This window comes from Filicampus tigris, chromosome 15 (genome assembly GCF_054856515.1).
Source record: "Filicampus tigris isolate MCC_2025a chromosome 15, RoL_Ftig_1.0, whole genome shotgun sequence".
Taxonomy (NCBI): Eukaryota; Metazoa; Chordata; class Actinopteri; order Syngnathiformes; family Syngnathidae; genus Filicampus; species Filicampus tigris.
Window position 1 is genome coordinate 18,413,034 of NC_141231.1, and position 21,357 is coordinate 18,434,390.

Consider the following 21,357-nt stretch of genomic DNA (forward strand, 5'->3'; position numbering starts at 1 on the left):
GACACTTTTCTTTGGTAGGTTTACAGCCGCTGAAAATAGTGGAAGCGAGCACACTTCTAATTAAAAATGAAAATACTTTGAATTAATAGTCCATCAAACACATTTTAGCAGGTTGCAAATCTTTTTTTAAGGCACCCGCCCACACACACACACACACACACACACACACACACACCAATAGCCACATAATAGTGTGTGATCATCTCTTGTCGCGTCCCGTCTTCACCCGCGACCAGTCGCTCCTCCCGGTTTATTCTGGGCCCCCGGTGGTGGCAGCAGGCCTGTAATTGGAGGAGCGTGATTATAGCTCTGTTTCCAGCACTTTTTGTCCACTGCGACATTCGTGTGGCCAGACAAGGGTTGCACATTTAAATGTAAAAATGCAAAACAAACACACAAAAAAAAACGTGTACGCTAAAAAAAAATATATATATCCCTCCATGAACTTTACAGCAGCATTTTAACATGCTTTACAGCCATACAAGGGGAGTTAACTACTGTACTATTTTGACTGATCTTTCAATACCCACAGAATATTGTGTTCTATGACAAGTGAAGCAGCGAACCAACAGTAAGAAAGTGTAGACTCGCTTCTCTCACCAGAAAAAAGATTGTTTCTGGCTTTTTCCATTCTTTAGTACACAGCAGTATAACATCAGTTTCTAAGCAAAAAGTGGAGAAAAGGAGCCTTTTGTGAAAAGAATCAGGTCAAGCCGATTTGTGACTTTGACGCTAATAACTCGCTTTTGTGACACCTCAAGCTTTACAAAAGCCAAACTGAGAAAGGGCAAATGGCAAATACTTTATTTGCAGATATATAACTATAAGTAAGAAATGTGCTGAGAACGGGAACGTCACTAGGTTTTTACATGACTCTGATCGTTTACTCCATGAACTGCTTCATCTTTTTCACAATCACATCTTCAACCACTTATGGTGACACATTCTGTTTATACCATACATACTTTGCTTGCCTCCTCAACGTGTCCGACTTCCAACATATTGACATTTCTCCCTCTCATAATCGACCTGACATGCCGAAATTCAACATCTAATCTTTATTTGAAGAAAATCTAGCTCCCCAGCTAGCTCCCCTGCTAGCTCCCCTGCTAGCTCCCCTGCTAGCTCCCCTGCTAGCTCCCCTGCTAGCTCCCCAGCTAGCTCCCCAGCTAGCTCCCCAGCTAGCTCCCCAGCTAGCTAGCTATCTACAGATAACATGACTGTTATGTCGTGTTATTATTCCCTTGAAACTATGTAGCCATGAATATATTCGTCCCGTCTGTTGGTGACAGGGTGACATGGGACCTGTTGGCGAGATGGGCCTTCCTGGACCCAATGGACTGAAGGTAATCCTCACTACATCCTGATTAGAAATTCTTGGCAGCCTTTACTTTCATTCTACTCGTTTGGACTGCCTGCTATATTAGGCTTGATATATATGTACATGTGTTTAAAACAAAAGGGGAAAAAAGCACAAGGATTGTCAACTCATGGCTTGGTGTTTCTTCCAGGGGGTGCCCGGAAATCCAGGAGAACCAGGACTGAAAGGTGATAAGGTGATCTGAATATTCCTGTTATTGCATGTGATGCTTTCACTAGATCCCCCTCCCCAAGCCCCTCAACTACATGCAAACTTCTAATAAGCAGATAATACCCAAATGCTTTGAAGTCATGACATTGTCTACCATTTACTACATACTATCGTCCAACATCACTGTGAGAAAGGAGTTGTTGTGTTTATTTGTCACTCCCAGTTGAAGTTTACAGAACATGGACACATAAACATTCAATTTCATCTCACGGTAGTTTAATGCTAACATAATGAGAAACGCTTCAGACAGGCTAACAGAAATTAGCATGAGTTACGGTAATTATAAACCTTCAAACAGATGCTTCTTTAAACACACACAAAGCAAACAACAATACTCGCAGGAATATATTCTCTGCTCTGACATTAACAATGACTCTCACTGGAGTTTCACTTCGGACCTTCTCTGCCTCTTCTCCTTGTTTTATTTAACACTGCTCATCTTCCGGCAGTGCTCAGTGCTGCACGTTGTGGCACAATGTGGCACTACACTAAATACAATCCAATACAATACATATCAATTTTATTCATATAGCGCATTTCAGCTACAGCTTACAACATCTCGACATTTTTAAAAAAGATGGCAATTTGGGTATTTTAGCAAGAAACATGAAGTCGATGCATCTAATTTGGTTTGGCAGGCCGCATAAAATGACGCCTCGGGCCAGATATGGCCCCCGGGCCTTGGGTTTGACGCCTGTGGCCTAACCCATGGCCCAAAGGTGCCAGACCCGGCCGCCTCATCATTTGAAGAGCTCGTTCACCAAAATCCCCTCTTAACATAAATTGTACAATACTTACCACTATTTTCCATGACTTCTAATTTCAAATTCAATTTGTTGTTAAAAATACACAGTGTTTGCAATAATTAAATGCAGGGGCAGTCGTGTATATGTAATAATATGATGAGGTGATTATACAATTATATGGTTTTCAGTCATAATGGCCCTTCGAGGGAAACCATAACTACCATGTGGCCCGCGACCAAAATGAGTTTGACACCCCTGCCCTAAACAAACAGCAACGCTTGGTGCAAGCGTCCAGGAGCATGTAATTCCGTTAAATCCACATCTTCGTACAAGACCGAAATAAGCGGTGTACTTAAGTGTTATTGGACCACGTATGAGATTGAGGTTCAGATGAGAGGCAAGCCGATGACACAGAAAGACCGTACGCACTGTGTGAGTGTTGTGCTACAAAACCAGTCAATCGTACACCAAATGTTCTTCATGTCACTTTGGGTCTGAACCTCATCCATCATCCTGATTCTCTTGATCTCATCAGGGTGACATCGGGCTTCCCGGCGAGCAAGGCGAGATAGGGTTCAAAGGAGACAAGGCAAGCCTTTCAAGTTATTTATTTGTACTTTGTCTACTGCAAATCGTTCGAATCATTTGATCGCAACCCCTGGTGTCCAAGCAAGATCCCACGGACATACCTCCTTGTCTTAACTAGCTTGTCTTTCCATTTTTTTTCTACAGGGCATTCAGGGCGCTTCAGGACCGCCTGGCCCCCGTGGGAAACCAGGACCCCAGGTTAGTTTGGGATTTTGGATTACTATATTCATGACCAAAGACTCAGAGACAGTTGGTGGCTTAAATTCAGTCAAAGCTGGGGCATCGTCATCAAAGTTAAATGCGACTAATGGCTCTTCTTTTTAAATCGAATTTGAGTATTTGTAGTACTATTCACCACGTCTGGTGTGAACGCCGTAATGTAACTCGGACCGAATCAGCTAGTTCGAGACCATCATTGTAGAGTTCCAAACAAACCCTGGCGTAGTTTGGATGTGGTAAGCCATCTGACCGCCAGTGCTACTGCCGCTCTTTTTTTCCCCCCCATTATAACAAACTCTAGCTAATTTTCCCCATTGATACGATTCGTTTGGTCGGGCGTGAACACAGTATTCAAACTCGGACCAAGTCAGCTCGTTCCATGTCATCTTGGTGGACTTCCACACGGACTCTGAATCAGTTTGATTGTCGGATTGTTGCTCGGTCCACTCGTGCTTTCATGCTGGCACGCTTCTTTTTGTCAGTTAAAACAAAGTCTAGCTTGTTTTCCCCATTTCTGCGATTCATTCGGTCTAGTGTCAGACCAATTCCGCCAATTGAAGAACTTTATGGTAGACTTCCAAGAAGACTTCCACTGTTCCATTGTGGTAGGCGATCCGACCTTTGATGCTTCCACACTAGCGCCTTTATTTTGCCTGTTTAAAATGAACTCCAGCTCATTTCCCCAATGATACAATGCGTATGGTCAGGTGCGAATGCATCAAAAATGTCAGACCCAATCAGTCAGTCCAAGACCGTCATGGTACAGTTTCAGGCAAACTCCTGATTGTGGTAACTGAAAAATGAATAGTACCAGTTTGCCTCGAAACAACATTTTGCATGTCCTGGATTTGTCGCTATGTGAATGCAAACCAAACCAAGGTGAATCGGACCCTCATCAATTGATTTGGATCAGAGAAAGCGTACTGGAGACGACAAAGACCCTTGATGTTGTTGTGGTCGGATCCGGTCATTAACTCGAATGCTTTTCCCCCTTTTCCAGGGCAGTGTGGGCGACAAAGGTCCCGATGGCGCACCAGGACCATTAGGCCCCGAGGTGCGTGTTTGCCCACAGTGCATTGCCCATATGTGGCCGCTACCTAAGCAGAATTCTGACCCAGCTGAATTGAACCTTGACAGGGTTTCCCTGGCGACATGGGACCACCCGGCGAGAATGGCCTTGAAGGACCAAAGGTAAGAAAGACCATCATGTGTAGATTGTGACTAGAGAAATGCACCTATGAAGGTTGTCTTGCATTTCAGGTTCATCCTGAAATTTCACACAAAAGCCCAATGAGCAGGGTGGTGTTTATGTAACCATGCTTATTGTTTTTCACACTAAGGGAAAGCTAGGCACCAGAGGTTTACCGGGGCCACAGGGCTTACCTGGCTTGGAGGTAAGGCATGTCAGCAACAGCAGTTTTCAAAAGAGATTCACAGCCAAAGACAAAAAAATGATCTTTTTCCAGGGAGATGAGGGCCCGATCGGGCCTCCGGGACCGACAGGATTTGAGGTGAGCTGTGATCTCGTCACTTTACTCTTCGTACCTGTTCTTTGGACGAACAATTGTCTAGTTAGCATCGGAAACCTTGTTGTTCTTTTTGAACGGGTCCGGACAGTCTGGTACGAGTCGGCCCTTGTTGGTGTTTTTTCCGGCCCGGTGATAGTTTTGGACCATCGGTCACAGAAATCGAGAGTGAATCGAGTTTGGTAGCCCTACTCTTTGCCTTTATTATATCACATCATCTTATATAGTACAACACAGGTTTTTTTCCCCATCCACTCTTATATATTGTATTTGTATAGTGCAGTCGATTTCAATTTCAAGAACTTACGATCGCCTGTTTTGGACACAAGGGGGTGATAACTTTCACTACATCGTTGACTGTGGAGATTTATAGCAAGCGTAAAAAGGCTGCAGGATGTTAACGGACGAGAGAGAGAAGACTACCGAGTGCCAAAGTGGACTTGGAAAAATGCCTTTTCTTGGATTTTCCCTGAGTCAGTTGCTTTGTTGACCCCAGATGGGCTTGTTCCTTTTTTTTTTTGTCCTTTTTACATCCTGCGTTTTTCACTTAAGCTACCAACACCCCGACCCCTACTGATTCATCCGGGTCGGACCCCCCTCGGTCTTCTTTGTGATGGGGGAAGCGGTAGACGGCTCGAGTGATCTTTGTCCAGGTGGCACAAGTCCCACTTCTCCACCTCAATGAGAGGCCGCTTCAGCATTTATTCGATATCCTTGATATCCAGCGTAAGATCCGTGTATTTATGCTGAATATCAAATAAATGCTCCTAATGCTTAATCTTTGCTATCCTGTTCTTCAACGGCGATTCACTTCAAATGCATTGAACATAATTTAAATGAAAACTAAATAAATGTTTCAAAACAAACAGTTCCCAAAGATGAACTGAACTCTACTTAAAGTTCAGTAAAGCTGAACTGTCATTAAAAAAATACTAGTGGAATGCCTGCCTTAGAAGTATTTTTTTTCTTCTGCTACTAGTGCCACTTTTTAGTCTACCAGTTGGCCCACTACTATTACGCCATATTATCCACTCGTCCTCACAAGTTGGATAATTTGGCGTGATGGTAGCAAAATTGTGCACTAGTACTACTAGTGACATTATACTCAATTCTGATTCAAAACTGATAGTACTAGTCGGATGTAAATTTCAACTAATGCACAGTTTTGCCTCACCAGTAAGAGTTTTCCAACTAGTGTGTCGAAATGTCCTACAGCCGTGAAACAAATTTGACAAGTAAGACACTGTCATAGTTGTTCTACTCGTGAGTGGAATAAATTGATATTGCTGCTATCCAGCTTCATGTTGTACTAATGGGGCAAAAGTGGCACTCGCAGTGAAGAAAAAAAAAAAAAAACAGTCGTTCTACGAGTGCACTGAATTGTCTTACTAGTCAGGAAAAAGAGTGTAATAGAACATGGACCTCAAACTGGACATCGGCTGTGTCCAATAAAGGCTGGACGACTTCTCACACACCTCATTGGGCAGCTGTTTTTTTTGTTTTTTTCTTTGTTAGGTTTACTCCAGTCGAGTAGGTTATGACACCGAATCTTTTTTTTTTATTTATTTATTTTTTTTTATTGACTGTGTGCTCTGGGGGGGTTGAATTAAATATGTCATGACTCAAGAGCAGCTGGAATCCCTGAGTCATTTCATTCAAAAGAGTTACGGCTGGTAAAAAAGCACTTAGTTCCCCTCTTAACCTCAGGAATGATTGTCAGGAACATAACAGTCGGCAAAAACACCTTCACATGGTGCCAAGAGCGAGACGGGGCCACCGTACCTGCGCAGACGGCAACATCTGCCGACTTACCGCAAGCTGTCAGCGGCAGTGATGCAGCGCCCTTTTGTGTTTATTTCTACCGGGAATGTGCCGAGACGCTTAATGTTGTGTCCCGTTTAGGGTCGACTGGGCAGAAAAGGATTCCCCGGGAAGGTCGGGCCTGAAGGAGTGAAGGTGTGAACTTTTGCGTTGTGGTTTCCAAGCAAAAAAGCAAAACGTTTTCAACGGGTCTTTGCATGTGTTTCACGTGTGTGTTTGCGTTGTACAGGGAGAGACTGGCATCACAGGAAAAGTTGGCACCATGGGAGAAAGGGTAAGAAACTTTGCCCGACTGCACCTCTTTCATTTGTAGCCCTATTGGCCATTCGCTTAATGTGACCTGAAACTAAGCATAAAACAAAGAGAATTAACTGTTGTGCATTTAAAACAACCCCAAATGTCTTTAGCTCAATGCTAATAAACAATGCAAAACACCATAGACGGGCCAACAAAACCAACATTGAATATTGACCCTTCAAACAATGGATATTCAAACACAAAATGTAGACAGACACTGTAACAATACTCACAGGCATATATTATTTATCTTCTGTGAAGATGGACTAATCTTAATGGGGCTGATGTAGGACCTGAGATCATCTCCATGTACAGTATAACCACATGTTTTATGCTGCCCCCAGGTGGCCATGGCATGCAGACCAAAGGGAGCGGCATAATGTTTATTAAAAATAAACAAAACATTTCAACAAATTAGCAGTGTAGAAGCAGTGTAGAAAAATCCAACAAGGTCTTATGCTTGATCCGAAAAAAAACAAAAAAAAGACTTTTTAATTGATTGAAAATGATAGTGACACATTTGTGTCAAATTACATAATTAGGGAAATGTTTTGTCATTTCATTGGCAAGACCAGGACAGTCCCCTCAAAGCCGACTGGACTGATCCCAACAGCGCCGAAATTGGTCCTCGTAATTCTTGATCCTTGGGCTATTTTTGACCAAAGCGACTGTTTGTTTCAGGGCTTGGTGGGTTTCATCGGGCCTGTGGGCGAGGTTGGCATGGCAGGAGAGAAGGTAACTTTCCGTGCGGATTCCTAGAAAAACAACACCGCCCTTAACAAGGGCGGCTTTTTCCCCTCTAGACCTGAACGCTGCTACGCTTTTGTGTTCTTAGGGGGACCGAGGCACGATGGGTCTTCCCGGACCACCTGGAGAGAAAGGCTCGGATGTAAGTCACAAAGATGAATTTTGTTTCGGGGGAGCTTCATGCTCATCGGGGACCCTCAATTCAAATGTGCGGGCTATTCCCATGGGAATACGAGACCTTGATGTTTTTGATGAGGAAGTCGGAAGACATTGGACCATGTCCTCTCAAAAGCTCTCCGATCCGGTTGTTGGAAAACTCTCAAGCAACCGTGACTGATCACTTCCAATGACTTTCCCTCATGGGTTCTATTCATGCAAGTAGGAAGTGTTCATTGGAAAAGGCCAACAAGGATTTCCTCAAGAAAAACGGATGTGCCACCTGTGCACTCGTCCTACAAGTGGACACTTCAACATGCAGTAAATTCCAAATCTGCACATAATAAGGGAAAATCCACAGTATGTAGTACTTTAAACACATTTACAATGTATTAAAAGACACTTTTTAAAGTATACCCTTTAGTGCCTCATTTTGCTCTTGCTGGCACAGCTTTCCAAAAAAGAGGTTTAGAGCGTTTGCTTCAAGCTGTTTATTTGCGAAACCACATCGCGCTGAAGACTGACTGCTATTTCATCTACCGTCTTTCTTATAGCTACATATCCCTACATGTTTGAGACACCTCAATATATCAGCTTTAAGCCTCCTTGCCCTGGCTAAAATCTCATGTCATTGTGGGGCTTTCCAGGATGCGACGAGAGGTGCTAGCCACAAGCTAGCTAGCTAGCTAGCTTGCCGGCTGTTGTACTGGATAACCGCTGATGCCATCAATTTATTTGTGTGCAGGGTCACCCAGGGACACCAGGGGAGACCGGGCCTTCGGGACCACTAGGAAGACCAGTAAGTCGTCACCTGTTTGCTAATTCTGTTGCTATGGAAATCTGTTTGTGCGCTTATAGCATATGCTTCACATACAAGGGCCTTAACTTAATGTACTAGTACGCTCTTTGTCCTTACTTGAAGGACAGTAGTTTAGTAAGTTAAATCAAAATTGTACTTAAATAAAAGTTAAAACATATGCACTGTAGGCCTACTTTAAAGTGAAATGAAAAAAAAAGGACAATTAGAATGACTGTCTTACTGTAAGACAGTCCTCCTATTAGTGCACCCTAATCAATGTACTACTATGCTGAAACGTCAAAGAGCGAACTAGTACAGAGACCCAAATTATGGATATAGAAAATCCATAAAAGGATTTCTATAGTGTTATTTCATTTCAGTTTGACTTCTAGTACAATTGGATCAGAACCAGAGGCCGGCTAATAGCTGTAAAGCGACGCAGGAAATTGCCGTTTCCATTTGTCCACTCGCTCCCAAGAAAGTCTTTCGTGATGCTCTGCCGCCAAACATGATCAGGCGGCCTCCCGCTGAACCCGCATTACACTCCTGTCACTCCAAATCAAAACACCTACCGGTACAAGCAATTAGAAGCCCCCCCAAAAGCCCTCATCGCCGTGGCCTTGGCTCAGGCCAACTCGGACCGAGCAAGCGTCGGCTGCGGCGGGAGGTCACCGAGCCACCAAAGCAAATATAAACACAGAGCAGGGGGTGCGCAGCGGGGCGGGATTCCACCGCATGGTCGTTTAATTGGTGTGAGTGACACATCTAACAACAAACCTCGAGGTCACGTTGCTGACCCCCCCCCCACCCTTGCCCGCTTCCCTTCGTGCCTCAGGGTTAGCATGCAGGGGGGTCTCTTTGCTGTGTCAATGTGAACCTTTGTTTTGTCTTTCTTCCGCTTATTCTCTTTTTTTTTTCTTTTTTGTTTTTCAGGGACCCCCTGGGGCGGCAGGGCCCGCAGGTAGCAGAGGAACCAAGGGCTTGCGGGTTCGTTCCATTTACGCTTTTTTTTCCTGCTAAATTTGGATCGTCCCACCTCGAATTTGAAAATTGTTAACTGAGTTTGAATGTCTTCATTCTTGTTCAAAATGTTCAAATGTTTGTTTTACTCCTCCCAGACATGTAATACATTTTTCTTTTTTTTTTTACACATTGCACATGCTTGAAACACAAACTTTTTGAAACACTTTTTTCAAGTACTGGTAGTCCTGCTCATGCTTTTGCTGTGAAGAAATGGGAGATTATCCTAAAGCATCACTTTGAAGAAATTAAAGACTAAGACTCTCTGACTTGCACAATTCTCCAGTTGACGTTTACTGTAAGACTGACAGAAAACAATTTCAGTCGATAATTTCATTGAACAAAAGTCGGTTATCTTAATACTAGCATATCATGCAAAACGCCTTTGAAAGGCTAACGGAAATTAGCATAGACGTAACGGTAATCATAAACCTTTAAACAACTGCTACTTTAACACACATGGAGCAGCAACACATACAATCAGAGCATATAGCAATACTCACATTATAATTATTATTCTCTCTGTTCCGTGGGAGCAATGACCATTTGAAGCTTAGTTGGGGACCGTCTCGACCACTTCTTCTTGCTTTGAACTATTCTGCATGTTGTGGCGCAACATGGCACTACACCGAAGGCGCGCAACTCTAAATTCAGACCTGCCTGGATCTCTCTTCTCGTTTTTGAGCCATGAGGCCGTAATAAGTGAACATTAGTAGAGTAGTGGATGCACATATCCAAGTTACATATATGACACCTAATGTCATGTAGGCAAATGATGTGTTTCATGACCACTGTCTTAAAAATACGGAGAGAGACATCTTTTTTTTTTTTCTTTAGAAGTCGCTGATCGTTATGACTGCTCGGCAGAGTTCCAGACAGGCTAGCAATTCTCACAAGAGTGTCACATGCCAAAAACGACTACTACACGATGCGGCGTGTAAATCGGCAATGAGTGATGGATTCTCTCATACGCCGCTCGGCACGCGCCCAACAGCTCACACACGCAAGCTACTGTACTCAACTTGGACGGGGGGGGACCCAAATTTTGCAATCACGTGGGAATTTGAACCACAGACATGTAAAACGAGACCCTAGACAAGCCCTCATCATTTGTCATCTACAAAATTGTTTGGAATATTTCAGATGCACAACTCGCGTGGATTCAAATTCCTTTTTTGCTGAAATAGGATTATATAACAAACGAAAGCCGGGTATCACCTGATTGAGCCTCTGAGCAAGTTAAATGGGATTATCAATTAGATCTGGATTCAGCCCCGTTTGGCATTAGACTTTCTGGCTTGCATTGACATATTAGACCTCATTCAAATCTGGTTGGATTTGACAGAGATGGTGGCATACTAGCATGTGAAATGAAATGTTCCATCTTATATTTGCACAGCTAAAAATTTGCTCTGGTCTGAATCTGATCCAGATTGAAATTGGTTTGACAGTCAGTCTCTCGCGGTGCGTTCACATAGCAAAGGCTCATTCAGCCCACATTTGACAAGAGATAGCTTTGTCACTACATGCTCAGTTGGATTGTCCACGTTAAATTTGCATTGATGACATGTTTAATCAATGTTTCATTTGTGACCAAATGTGCTGATATGAACCATATCCAACTCATAACAAGGAAGCGGAATGGAAAAAAATCACAGCAGGTGTTTGATTCATCAATGGCCCAATACATTTCCTGCTTCAATTTCGTTTAAACTGTCTTCTTCATCGGACTGCTCCCACTTTGACATCGTGAGACCATGACGACACCTAACAACAGATCAACAGAGTTCAGACAGAAAGTGGCAACTGAGCTTAGCGTGTCACCACCAGGTTGCAACAGAGCGAACCACGTATGGATCTTCTTGGAAATGTGCATTCACAAGTTTAAAGGTCAAATGAAGTTCACCTGTAAAGGTCATAGTTTAGCATTTTCCGTTCATCCGGAAATTTCCCAACAAAAGCCCAGTCTCCCTAACTTTTTTTGTGAGAAGTATATTTCTAGATTTGCCCCTGTGACACAGGCTAACCAGGCTATGTAAACACTAGCAGCATGCAGCAGGTACCCCAGACAGGAATGTTAATGAACCGGCTTTCTACCTAGAATATATTAATAGGCTTACGGTACTTGGTACCGGTACCTTGCAGGGCCTTGCGGGGCAATTACCCAACTGCGCCTGGGCGTCATCAAGTTTTGTTTTCGCTGTCACAACAAAAATGTGTACAATAATTGTGCATGATCCGGGCTGACCAGTATGGATGCGATTGCGACTTATTTTAATGAGCGGCATTTTGGCACTGTTGCTACGACGCAAGCAAACAGTCGTGCTGTGCTGTCTTTGGGCTCGGATCTAACGTGAAAGTATGGCTTTGGCGCCATCTTGTGGCGTTTTGGTGCCACGGAGCTCTGTTGAAGTGAGGGGAGGAGCTTCATTTCAACAGGCATGGCCAGTCTCATAGCTTTGCCACTCGGCTTTGAACCAATTCGTCGACGAGTCAACCGCATTGGCATTTAAAGCTTGAAATCGATTTACCACTAATCCCATGTATTTGTTTTTGCCATCCCATTTTCCAATCAGCCGATTCACAAAAGACTTTTCCCTCGTCCATCTTCGTCCGCCACCGGGCTAAAATGCCAAAAGGCAACACAGCCTTCATACATCGGCGCCGTTCCCAGAATACGGAAATAATGGGAGATGAGATTAGCAGTTTTCTCCTTGAGGTTAGGCTATTCCGATCCCCACCCGTGTTCAAATATTCATAGTGGTGGCATTGGTTTGGGACCGCAGTTGTGTGCTGAAAAAAAATCAATGACATCATCAATTAACTGACTTTGACTTGACTTTCATCACAATATAGTTGACTATAACAAATCTTTAGTGTTTGAACCCCCTTTTGCCGCCTTTATTTGTCATCTACTGTATCGGTTATTCTAAACTTTTTGTTTTTTGGAAGGGTATCATGAATAATCCTAAATAGCAAAAATGCCCAAGGTTCAAGTGAATCATGATGCACAAACTGTTTATTTCTAATGATATCATTACTGGATGATTGTTTTTTTTATGTCTATAGAAAGTACAATACTACAAAGTGCTATTTTTCATATTAAAAAAACGTTTTAAAAAAATATATCGGTCTTCATTGAAATGAATGAAAATGCAATTTTCCAAAAAATTGCCAAAAAACGTGTTCCAGACAACTTCGACAAGAAAAACACATTTGTAGCACTCTGACACACATGAATGCATTTCATAATCTGCATCTCTGGACTGGACTGAGTATGACGGATTTTGTTTAAAGTCATGTTTTTGTCATGTCCGATGGATAAAGAATGATTGTGAACTGCTCCCGGTGATCCACGTGTTACAGTCAGTGTTTTTGTGTGGTGTCGATGCTTTCTATAATTGTGACATGATAGCAGTGGTGAATGGAGTCCACACTGAGGGCCCAGGTAGCAAATGCACCTCTGGCTGCTTTACAGCGACATCTACTGGTGAAGTGACACATGCGTCTCCTGTGCTGCTTTCAGGGCGCAACGGGGCCTGACGGTCCAACGGGAGAGACGGGGTCAGAGGGCAAGAAGGTAAGGAAGTCGGAGAGCCTTCACGCCACCCTCCATTGAGGAAATGCACTGTTCAACATGGGGGCGGGGGCGTAAATCATGTTCCGTCTCCTCGCTGCAGGGTCCAGACGGTCCTCCAGGAAAACTTGGCTTCCCCGGACCCCAGGTGAGAAAGCACCCCGGGGCGCGTTCACATTTCCTTTCATTTGCTGTCCGACTGATGTTCCTCAGGGGTCAAAGTGATTTCGAATGCGGGCAAAAGCCAATGGACGAGTGTTATGTTGGGGAGGGGTCGCGCAGATTTACAAGCATGAATACAGAGGGCACTTGAGTGCCGGAAACTTGTAGCCTGACCTGTAATATTTGTAGCATTCATTTTGCCATTTTTCCCCAAAAGTGGTTCATTAAAATGTGTTTATTCAGTCATTTAGCTCGGTAAATATGTGGGCAATTGAATTATTTGATTATGAAATAAAACATATGAGTAAAATGAACAATTTCACATGTAACACTTCAACACTCTGCCGGATTTTAAAAAATAAATCAACTTTTTGGGTCAGATATACTCCTCCCACACACGTGAATCACATGTAAATGTATAAAATCTTAAAACACATTTTTAAAATATTCATTAGCACCTGTTCTCACTTTCTCGCTGTCAAGAAATGGAAGACTGTCAGATAACGTCACTTTGAGGAAATGAAACGAAAAATATTCATGTTAAATACATTTGCGTTGGTATTTTTTTATCAAGTATGAATAGCTATAATGTCATGTCATGTCATCTTCCAAACCGCTTATCCTATACAGGGTCGCGGGGAGTTGCCGGAGCCTATCCCAGCCGTCAATGGGCGAAGGCAGACTACACCCCGAACTGGTCGCCAGCCAGTCGCGGGGCACACATAGACACTGTCACTGAGCGGGAATCGATCCCACGCTGCCCGCACACAACTCGGGCGTGTGTACCACTACACTATCAGCGGACACAATAGCTATAATGCTTCAGTGCAAAAGAAAATGGTCAGCCATACATAAAGGGAAGTTTGTGTGCAGATTAATTTCCGCCTATTTCAGAAAAATAAACATTCAGATTTAACTTTCAATTCCACTTGATGAAAAACAAAAGCTTGATTGAAGTTTGTTCCTTGTAAGTTGTGTAATTTTATGCGACTTTCGTCCAGGGTAAAATCGGGGAGTCGGGGGAAACCGGACCTAAAGGTTTTCCTGTGAGTTTCCGCAACGCTGCAGAACAACAACTTGCATGTGTGAGCCTTTTTATGGGTTGAAAACACTCTTATTCTTTTGACTCTTCCACAACTAGGGTATCCAAGGACCATCAGGGTCACCGGGGGACAAGGGAATCGCAGGCGAGCAGGTACGAGCCTCGCTGTCTTCTTCAAGCTTCAAGCTCGTATTCTTGCACTTTTTCTTTTTTTTTTTTTTTTTCCCAGGCTCTAAAATGTCGTATTAAAGCCACTCTTAAATCATTGTGCATTTCCTCTCCTTTTTAGGACCATATTTACTCGCTTTATTGGAATTTCTTTGGCAGCAAACTGCCTCCTTTGCCTTCTGTTGTGCACTTTTGATCCAAAACTTTCTTTACAACTGGGAAGGATTTTAGTACTAGGGAAAAAAACACACGCACATAAAAACATTGTCTGCTACATTCAAGTCTTCCTGCAGACTATGTAAAAAAAAACCAACAACACCAGAAATTATACAACATACTCGCTGTTAAAACATGGAGGTTCATTTTGTGCCAAAATTAAATGAATAAAGCCAATTAAATATGTTATTAAAGCCTTTTTTTTATTGTGAGATTCATTCAATATAACCTGTAGAATAATTATATACTTAAAATATTTCATGAGCAATATTGACTATTTCATGGCTATGTTGTTGAATGGCTTTATTTAGTTAAATACATTTGTAATCATTTAATTGATTTTTTTGTGTGTATTTAATGAGGTTTGTGTTTAATGGCATTTATATTGATATTATTTAATTGATGGCCTTTTGAAGGCATATTGAAGGCAATTTATTTGAGTAAATATATATCATAAAATATGAAGCAGAGGTCAAATGAAAGCACCATGCAATGCAACATGAAATAAAAGAGCCTGTTAAAGTCACACATTAAAACAAAATCTTATGCTTGTATGGCTTTAATTTTATGCCTCGCATATAAATAAAATTGTATTATATTTTACTATGTGATTAATTTAAGACATATATAATGTATCCAGGATGCAGCAATAAAGTCTTGATTTGTATTTAATTGAATGAAATCTTTTTTTAAAGTCTACACATTTTTGTCACAAGTGGCTGCCACCTTATGAACAGCTTGTGACATTTTGAAGATGTGCACTTTGAGGACAATGGACATTAGCCATGGAAACGGAACAGATTTTGCTGTTACTGCATTGGTTGGTAAATGGCTGTCCTTGTCATCCGCAGGGGCCACCCGGGCCACCGGGAACGCTGGGGCTGTTGGGAGAAATTGGCCAAAAGGTGAGCGCACTCACACTCTACTTAATTCAACTCGATGGTTCATGTCTCACTTGAGATTCATAAAAGAAGTGCAGTGAAAATTGAGGAAAATGCACCAACTTCACCGACTTGAAGGAGAAGTGCTAAGTATTTGTACTTAGTTAGTTTTCACTGCGGCGTGTAAGACTCCTTCTCCCATTTCTGCCCATCAGGGACCTCCTGGTAGTGCGGGAGAACCAGGACTGCCAGGCGAGCCAGGGGACAAGGTAACGTTGCGTTACTTTTAGCGACACCCGATGATTGATATTCTGAATTTTAGAACAGACACATATTGACGTGTGTGTGCGCGTGTGTGACAGGGAGCCATCGGTGCAGACGGGAACATCGGAGAGCAGGGACTCATAGGCCCTCGGGTATGTTTGTCAGCAGCAAGGAATGTCTACTGAGCAGAATACAGTATTATTATTAATGCGGAAGTCATGTTAACAGTTTCTTTGCAATATGATGTTGTATGTGCCCGCACGAGTGTAAACGCAGCATTCTGATTAATATTGTGTTTGTGGAATAAGAATTAAGCAGAAAAATCCACCTGTTCTTATCCATCTCAGGGGGCTGCCATTTTGCCCTGTACTGCCACCTGTTGTCGACTGAATTTTGACATCACAGTGCCCACGGGCTCAGCTTGTGAACGTCACGGCGGCTCACCTGTTTTCTGGGTTTGGTCATTTGACGTTCGCCCCCATGGGGAATTTTGATGTCAATTTCAGTTGGCAGCAGGTGGCAGTAGTTTAACATTTTCCGTGATAAAATTCAGAACTAAAATTGAGATATTTGACTTATTTTGCTCGTCCTTCCTCGATTCTTGACCGGTTTGAATTATTCCGATTTCTAACTGTTCAGCTCATTCAGGACATCATGGCAACTATTTATCACAGTTTTCACAGTAAACTTCTCAAATTAAAAGAGATTTTAGATGATTAGCTTCTTCTTCCACATTTCTTGACCAATTGAAACCATTCTAACTTCAAAATATTCAGACCGCCAACTTCAGGACATCTTGGGAACTATTTGTGACATTCAGAAAATTCCCACATTTTCACAATAAAATTCCTAAACCAGGAGATAGTTCACACATTTCCACAGTTCTTGACCAATTCAAACCATTCCAACTTTGAACTGTTCATCTTATTCGGGACATTTTGGGAACCACTTAGCACATTCCCAAATTCACACATTTTCACAATAAAATCCCCAAATTTAAGAGTTTTTTTTTGTTGTTGTAATTATTACATTTACCTTCTCCTTCCACATTTCTTGACCGATTCAAACCATTCCAAGTTCAAGTCTCATGTTACATTTTTTTAAACAATCCAATTACTTCTCTATAGCGTTTCAATTCAGAGACAAATAATGTCAACAAAAAATGCATTCCATATGTGGTTTAGTACTGTATGTTTTATTGGCTTGACCGTAATAATTTGTTGCAACTTATTTTACGGAAGCAGTTTGAGAAGCTCCGCTTGAAAGGCAACCTTATGTGTCGTGTGTGAATAGGGCGAGCCAGGTTTGGAGGGCGAGGCTGGTCCTGCTGGTCCTGATGGAACTAAGGTGACTGGAATAGAAAAACACAGCACTTGACCATTCACTTTTATATTGGTGCGGACTACTAAATAGTGTCCTGTGTTCATGCCAGGGTGAAAAAGGCGACATGGGTCAGGAGGGCGACAATGGTGAAAAGGGCGAAATCGGTTTAAAGGGAAAGGAAGGCCCACCCGGTAGTCCTGGGATCCCTGGTGTCAGAGTAAGACAGTTTCTGATTGTCTGAATATGCTTAACATCCGTTAAAAAAAAAAAAATCCACCTCATGGTTTGATTTCTGTTTTCAGGGCCAAGAGGGCAAATGTGGTAAAATTGGAGAAAGAGGCAAACTTGGTCCAAAGGTTAGTCATCATCTTTATGCATGGTGAGAACAATGGTATCAAGTAGATTTCTAAAGTCAGGATGCATTGTTCATCACAACTAACTCACACTAAGGCTAGAATTTTACTGCAGGTCCAAGTGCCCAATTGCAATTAAATGGCTAAGTCAGATTGTTGGGCTATTACATCCATTCCACACGCTAATACGTGAAAATCTACAATTTAGAGACCATATAAATAAAATGTTTAATTGTTTAAATGTCCTTATGCTTTAAACACATTTCCACTTTTTAAAACACACACAAAACAAACACTCAACATTCAACATCCCCAAACACACTAAAAAGATTGCCGTTCTTGTTGGTGCATATTTCAGGGCGCCAAAGGTCAGCTAGGCCACCTTGGGGAGACCGGGACAGTGGGCAAGATGGGCCCGCTGGGCAGCGTCGGGCCCAAAGGCTCCAGAGGGACCATCGGACACGTGGTAAAGTACATCTTTTATCCATTACTACACTTCCACAATACAGCATCTTGTTTGAACGTTACTAAGGATTGTTGCGTCTCTTTTAGGGCGCTCCGGGACGAATGGGTCAACAGGGGGAAACGGGACTTTCGGGCTATGAGGTACACTTGCCCTACAATAAGAGTCTCCATAAAGATATACATTGCTTAACTGGCAACGTATATGAGCATTTATTCCATATCGTTGGTTTAAAGTCCGTGTAAAAGTACACTCTGGACTTGATGTCTAGATGTGCCCTGACATTGGCTGGCAACCAGTCCATTCCAAAAATGAAAATAGCCATTAAATTGGACTTGGGCACTTGGACCTGCAGTGTAAATCCAGCCGACATTTGTTAAACGCTACCCATTCTAATATAAAGTAGCGAGCTCTTTTTCTGTTTTCCCACCCACCATTGCAGGGCCATCAGGGACCGTCTGGCCCGATGGGGCGTCCGGGACCTAAAGGTGAAAAGGTACAGCTCGACTCTCTGTGGACCACTTGTTGTTCGTCTTGCGTATGCCGCGTCGCGCCGCTTAGCCTTTTGTCTGTTTTGTGAACGCCCAGGGCGAGCAGGGGGATGACAGCAAAACCGAGGGTCCTCCCGGTCCTCCAGGTGACATAGTAAGTCACTCCCTGACTTACTTACCGCGTTTGACGTTGAAGCCACTGGCCAATTGGACACGTTTTTCACTCACTACCCGGCATCGTTCTCGCAGGGTCCTCCGGGCGACAGGGGAGAGAGGGGGGAACCGGGCGACCCGGGCTACAAGGTAAGATTGCTGCCTCCAATTAGCGACACATTCAACAAATCTTCAACTCAAAAGTGAGCCTATGCTAGCTCAGCGATTCCCTATCCCGAGAGCTCACCAGGTGGGCGTTGTTTCGACAGGGTCAAGTTGGTGTGGATGGAGAACGAGGCCGAGCCGGTGCTCCCGGACTTCCTGTGAGTGTGTCGTCACGCGTTTGACTTATTACGACGCCCGATCATAACAAGTCCACCATTACATGCAGGGACATGCTGGACCGCGAGGCATTCAAGGACCCAAAGGGGCCAAAGGAGCTCAAGTAAGACGAGATTCATCCTTGTCATTTAGCGTTAGCGTTGACTTAAGAGTTGAATTTGTAACGTGATCAAGCTTGTTAGAATTAATTGGAAATTAGAATTGCCTTTGGTTGCCACGACATGGCGGCAAAGCTCCACTTTTTTATTTGAAAGAAAAAAGTGTTTCCTCTTTTAAGGGTCAAAAAGGCAAAAGGGGTCAGGCAGGCGCAAAAGGAGCTAGAGGAACTGAGGTAAGTCGGATTCACGCATGTCATTTACAAAGAATGTGTCGACTTTGAACGCATCAAAGCCATTAAAACTAACATCTCACCTGTTCGCATCCGAAGGGGGCAGCCGGTCCTATCGGGCCCAGAGGTGTGGTGGGCAGGGAGGGGCAGGAGGGAGTCCCCGGGATGGACGGAACGCCAGGAAAGGATGGAAGCAAAGGCGTGCCGGTAGGGCCAGATCTTGTTTTTTTACAGATGCAAAAGCGCTTTCAACGCACCAAATGTAGATGTTTCGCGGTCTCTCTTCAATTTAAGATAGCATACGTTTTTGTAAAAATCAAAGACAATTTGCAGTCTTCAACTGACCTATCGCTCATATTTTCACTAACGTTAAAAGCAACTTTGAATCTTCGGCGAAACTAACATGTTTTCGTAAAAAACATCAAAGACAATTTAGATTCCCCAACTAACCTAACGTCTGTGTTTTCACTAACATTGAAGACCATTTCAAATCTTCAGCGAGACTAACATGCTGTATTGTTTCTCGGCCAGTTGGGTTTTCTTTTATCCAAATACAGTCAATTGAATCTGTATTACATTTAAATGCCAAGAACAAAACATTTTGGAGACTGTCCCCTTTGCCTCTAAAGCAAAATTACCACTGGGCTTTTTCAAAATGTATTTGTGACTTAAGTATCGCAGATAGTTCAATAATTGGAATTGTGTCCAGGGAGAGCATGGAAATGATGGAGAAACTGGCCTCCCAGGCAAAGCTGGCTTTCGTGGCAAAACCGGTGTTACAGGACTACCAGGAGATCAGGGGGCCTTTGGACCAAAGGTAAGACCTGGGGGGTCTGCTAACTGTTTTTCCCTCAGAATGGACATACATTGGTACATTGACTTAGCAGTGCCTCAACTTGTGGGGTTTTCCATTTATGAACCGTTACTTGCTCAATTGTTTTTCCACTTGACAAACGATTAGTCAAAACTAGTGAAAAGTTGACACCCTTGCACACAGATGCCAACGGGTGGCGGCAAAGCACTTAGAAGGGAGAGGACCATAAAGCATCGACTCCACGCATCTAGAAATACACAGAAATACCCATGTTACATAAGTCACTGTATTCAGTAGTTAAGCTATTCAACACAAACAAAGCACATTCAAATGAGACTCCTCAATTGTGTTAGCTAGCTAGCATACTAGCAAAAGAACAAACTGACGTGACATCATACATGGACAAATGCGCGCTAGCACTCTACACAAATGCTCTTGATTCATTAACTTTTGGTGTTGAAACACAATAATAAATGTTCGGGGATGCTCTACGGCCAAATTGTAACGGCAAAGAGACTACTACACTTTTACAAGCTCTGTCGAACATTGAAATATAGTTTCACTTTCACTTTGGACAGTACATGAAACAGGACATCGGAAGATTACACTATCAATGAATTAACCCAAACAACAATAACTCTAAACTAAACCGTGAGATGACACTAAAGTAATAATTTATTCATCTTATTGCCTCAACGAATAACAAAGGTTGGTTCCCCCCCAAAAATTATGTGAATTCACAAATGGTGTTCACCTTATGTACAGTTCTCCTGATTACTGGTTGATGTGTCCAGGGGGAGCGAGGTCTTCGTGGACAGAGCGGACCTTCGGGGAAAAGAGGCTTTCGGGGAGGAATGGGACTTCCAGGGACACGGGGAGATGCCGGACCAAAAGGACAACCCGTGAGTGTCTTTCACAAGTAGACAACATACTAAGTACTACTACTAACTTGTCCTAATAATAATAATAATAATAATAATAATGCTAACTTGCCATTCAGGGGGATGTCGGTGAATCCGGCTTTCCTGGAATTCTTGGAGTTTTTGGTCCAAAGGTATGGGGGAAAAAAAAGGATGGTACATGTAGTACATTGGAGACATTCCGAAATCTTGATAGCGTGTCTCGTTGTTTTCAGGGGCCTCCGGGAGACTTTGGGCCAAAGGGTATACGAGGTCCAAAAGGGCCACAAGGCGACATGGTGGGAAGATGAGAGAGATGTTAAAGGCCTCTACTGTCTTTTTTTTCCTTCGCTCTAACTCATTTTCTCAAT

General features: G+C 43.0%; 1 protein-coding gene across 1 annotated transcript in view; it reads left to right on the forward strand.

The window, feature by feature from the left end:
• LOC147135830 (uncharacterized) overlaps nt 1–21,357 on the forward strand; it is a 65,981-nt gene that overhangs the window by 40,261 nt on the left and 4,363 nt on the right. The window contains exons 15-51 of the mRNA XM_086053895.1: nt 1,293–1,346; nt 1,512–1,556; nt 2,873–2,926; nt 3,070–3,123; nt 4,145–4,198; nt 4,282–4,335; nt 4,485–4,538; nt 4,611–4,655; nt 6,573–6,626; nt 6,721–6,765; nt 7,470–7,523; nt 7,624–7,677; nt 8,437–8,490; nt 9,424–9,477; nt 13,037–13,090; nt 13,191–13,235; nt 14,251–14,295; nt 14,391–14,444; nt 15,527–15,580; nt 15,772–15,825; nt 15,919–15,972; nt 17,114–17,167; nt 17,253–17,360; nt 17,446–17,499; nt 17,855–17,962; nt 18,049–18,102; nt 18,402–18,455; nt 18,548–18,604; nt 18,700–18,753; nt 18,873–18,926; nt 18,995–19,048; nt 19,223–19,276; nt 19,373–19,480; nt 19,983–20,090; nt 20,882–20,989; nt 21,088–21,141; nt 21,223–21,285. Of these exons, the coding sequence (XP_085910021.1) occupies nt 1,293–1,346; nt 1,512–1,556; nt 2,873–2,926; nt 3,070–3,123; nt 4,145–4,198; nt 4,282–4,335; nt 4,485–4,538; nt 4,611–4,655; nt 6,573–6,626; nt 6,721–6,765; nt 7,470–7,523; nt 7,624–7,677; nt 8,437–8,490; nt 9,424–9,477; nt 13,037–13,090; nt 13,191–13,235; nt 14,251–14,295; nt 14,391–14,444; nt 15,527–15,580; nt 15,772–15,825; nt 15,919–15,972; nt 17,114–17,167; nt 17,253–17,360; nt 17,446–17,499; nt 17,855–17,962; nt 18,049–18,102; nt 18,402–18,455; nt 18,548–18,604; nt 18,700–18,753; nt 18,873–18,926; nt 18,995–19,048; nt 19,223–19,276; nt 19,373–19,480; nt 19,983–20,090; nt 20,882–20,989; nt 21,088–21,141; nt 21,223–21,285 (2,235 nt within the window). The remainder of the gene's footprint in view (nt 1–1,292; nt 1,347–1,511; nt 1,557–2,872; nt 2,927–3,069; nt 3,124–4,144; nt 4,199–4,281; nt 4,336–4,484; nt 4,539–4,610; nt 4,656–6,572; nt 6,627–6,720; nt 6,766–7,469; nt 7,524–7,623; nt 7,678–8,436; nt 8,491–9,423; nt 9,478–13,036; nt 13,091–13,190; nt 13,236–14,250; nt 14,296–14,390; nt 14,445–15,526; nt 15,581–15,771; nt 15,826–15,918; nt 15,973–17,113; nt 17,168–17,252; nt 17,361–17,445; nt 17,500–17,854; nt 17,963–18,048; nt 18,103–18,401; nt 18,456–18,547; nt 18,605–18,699; nt 18,754–18,872; nt 18,927–18,994; nt 19,049–19,222; nt 19,277–19,372; nt 19,481–19,982; nt 20,091–20,881; nt 20,990–21,087; nt 21,142–21,222; nt 21,286–21,357) is intronic.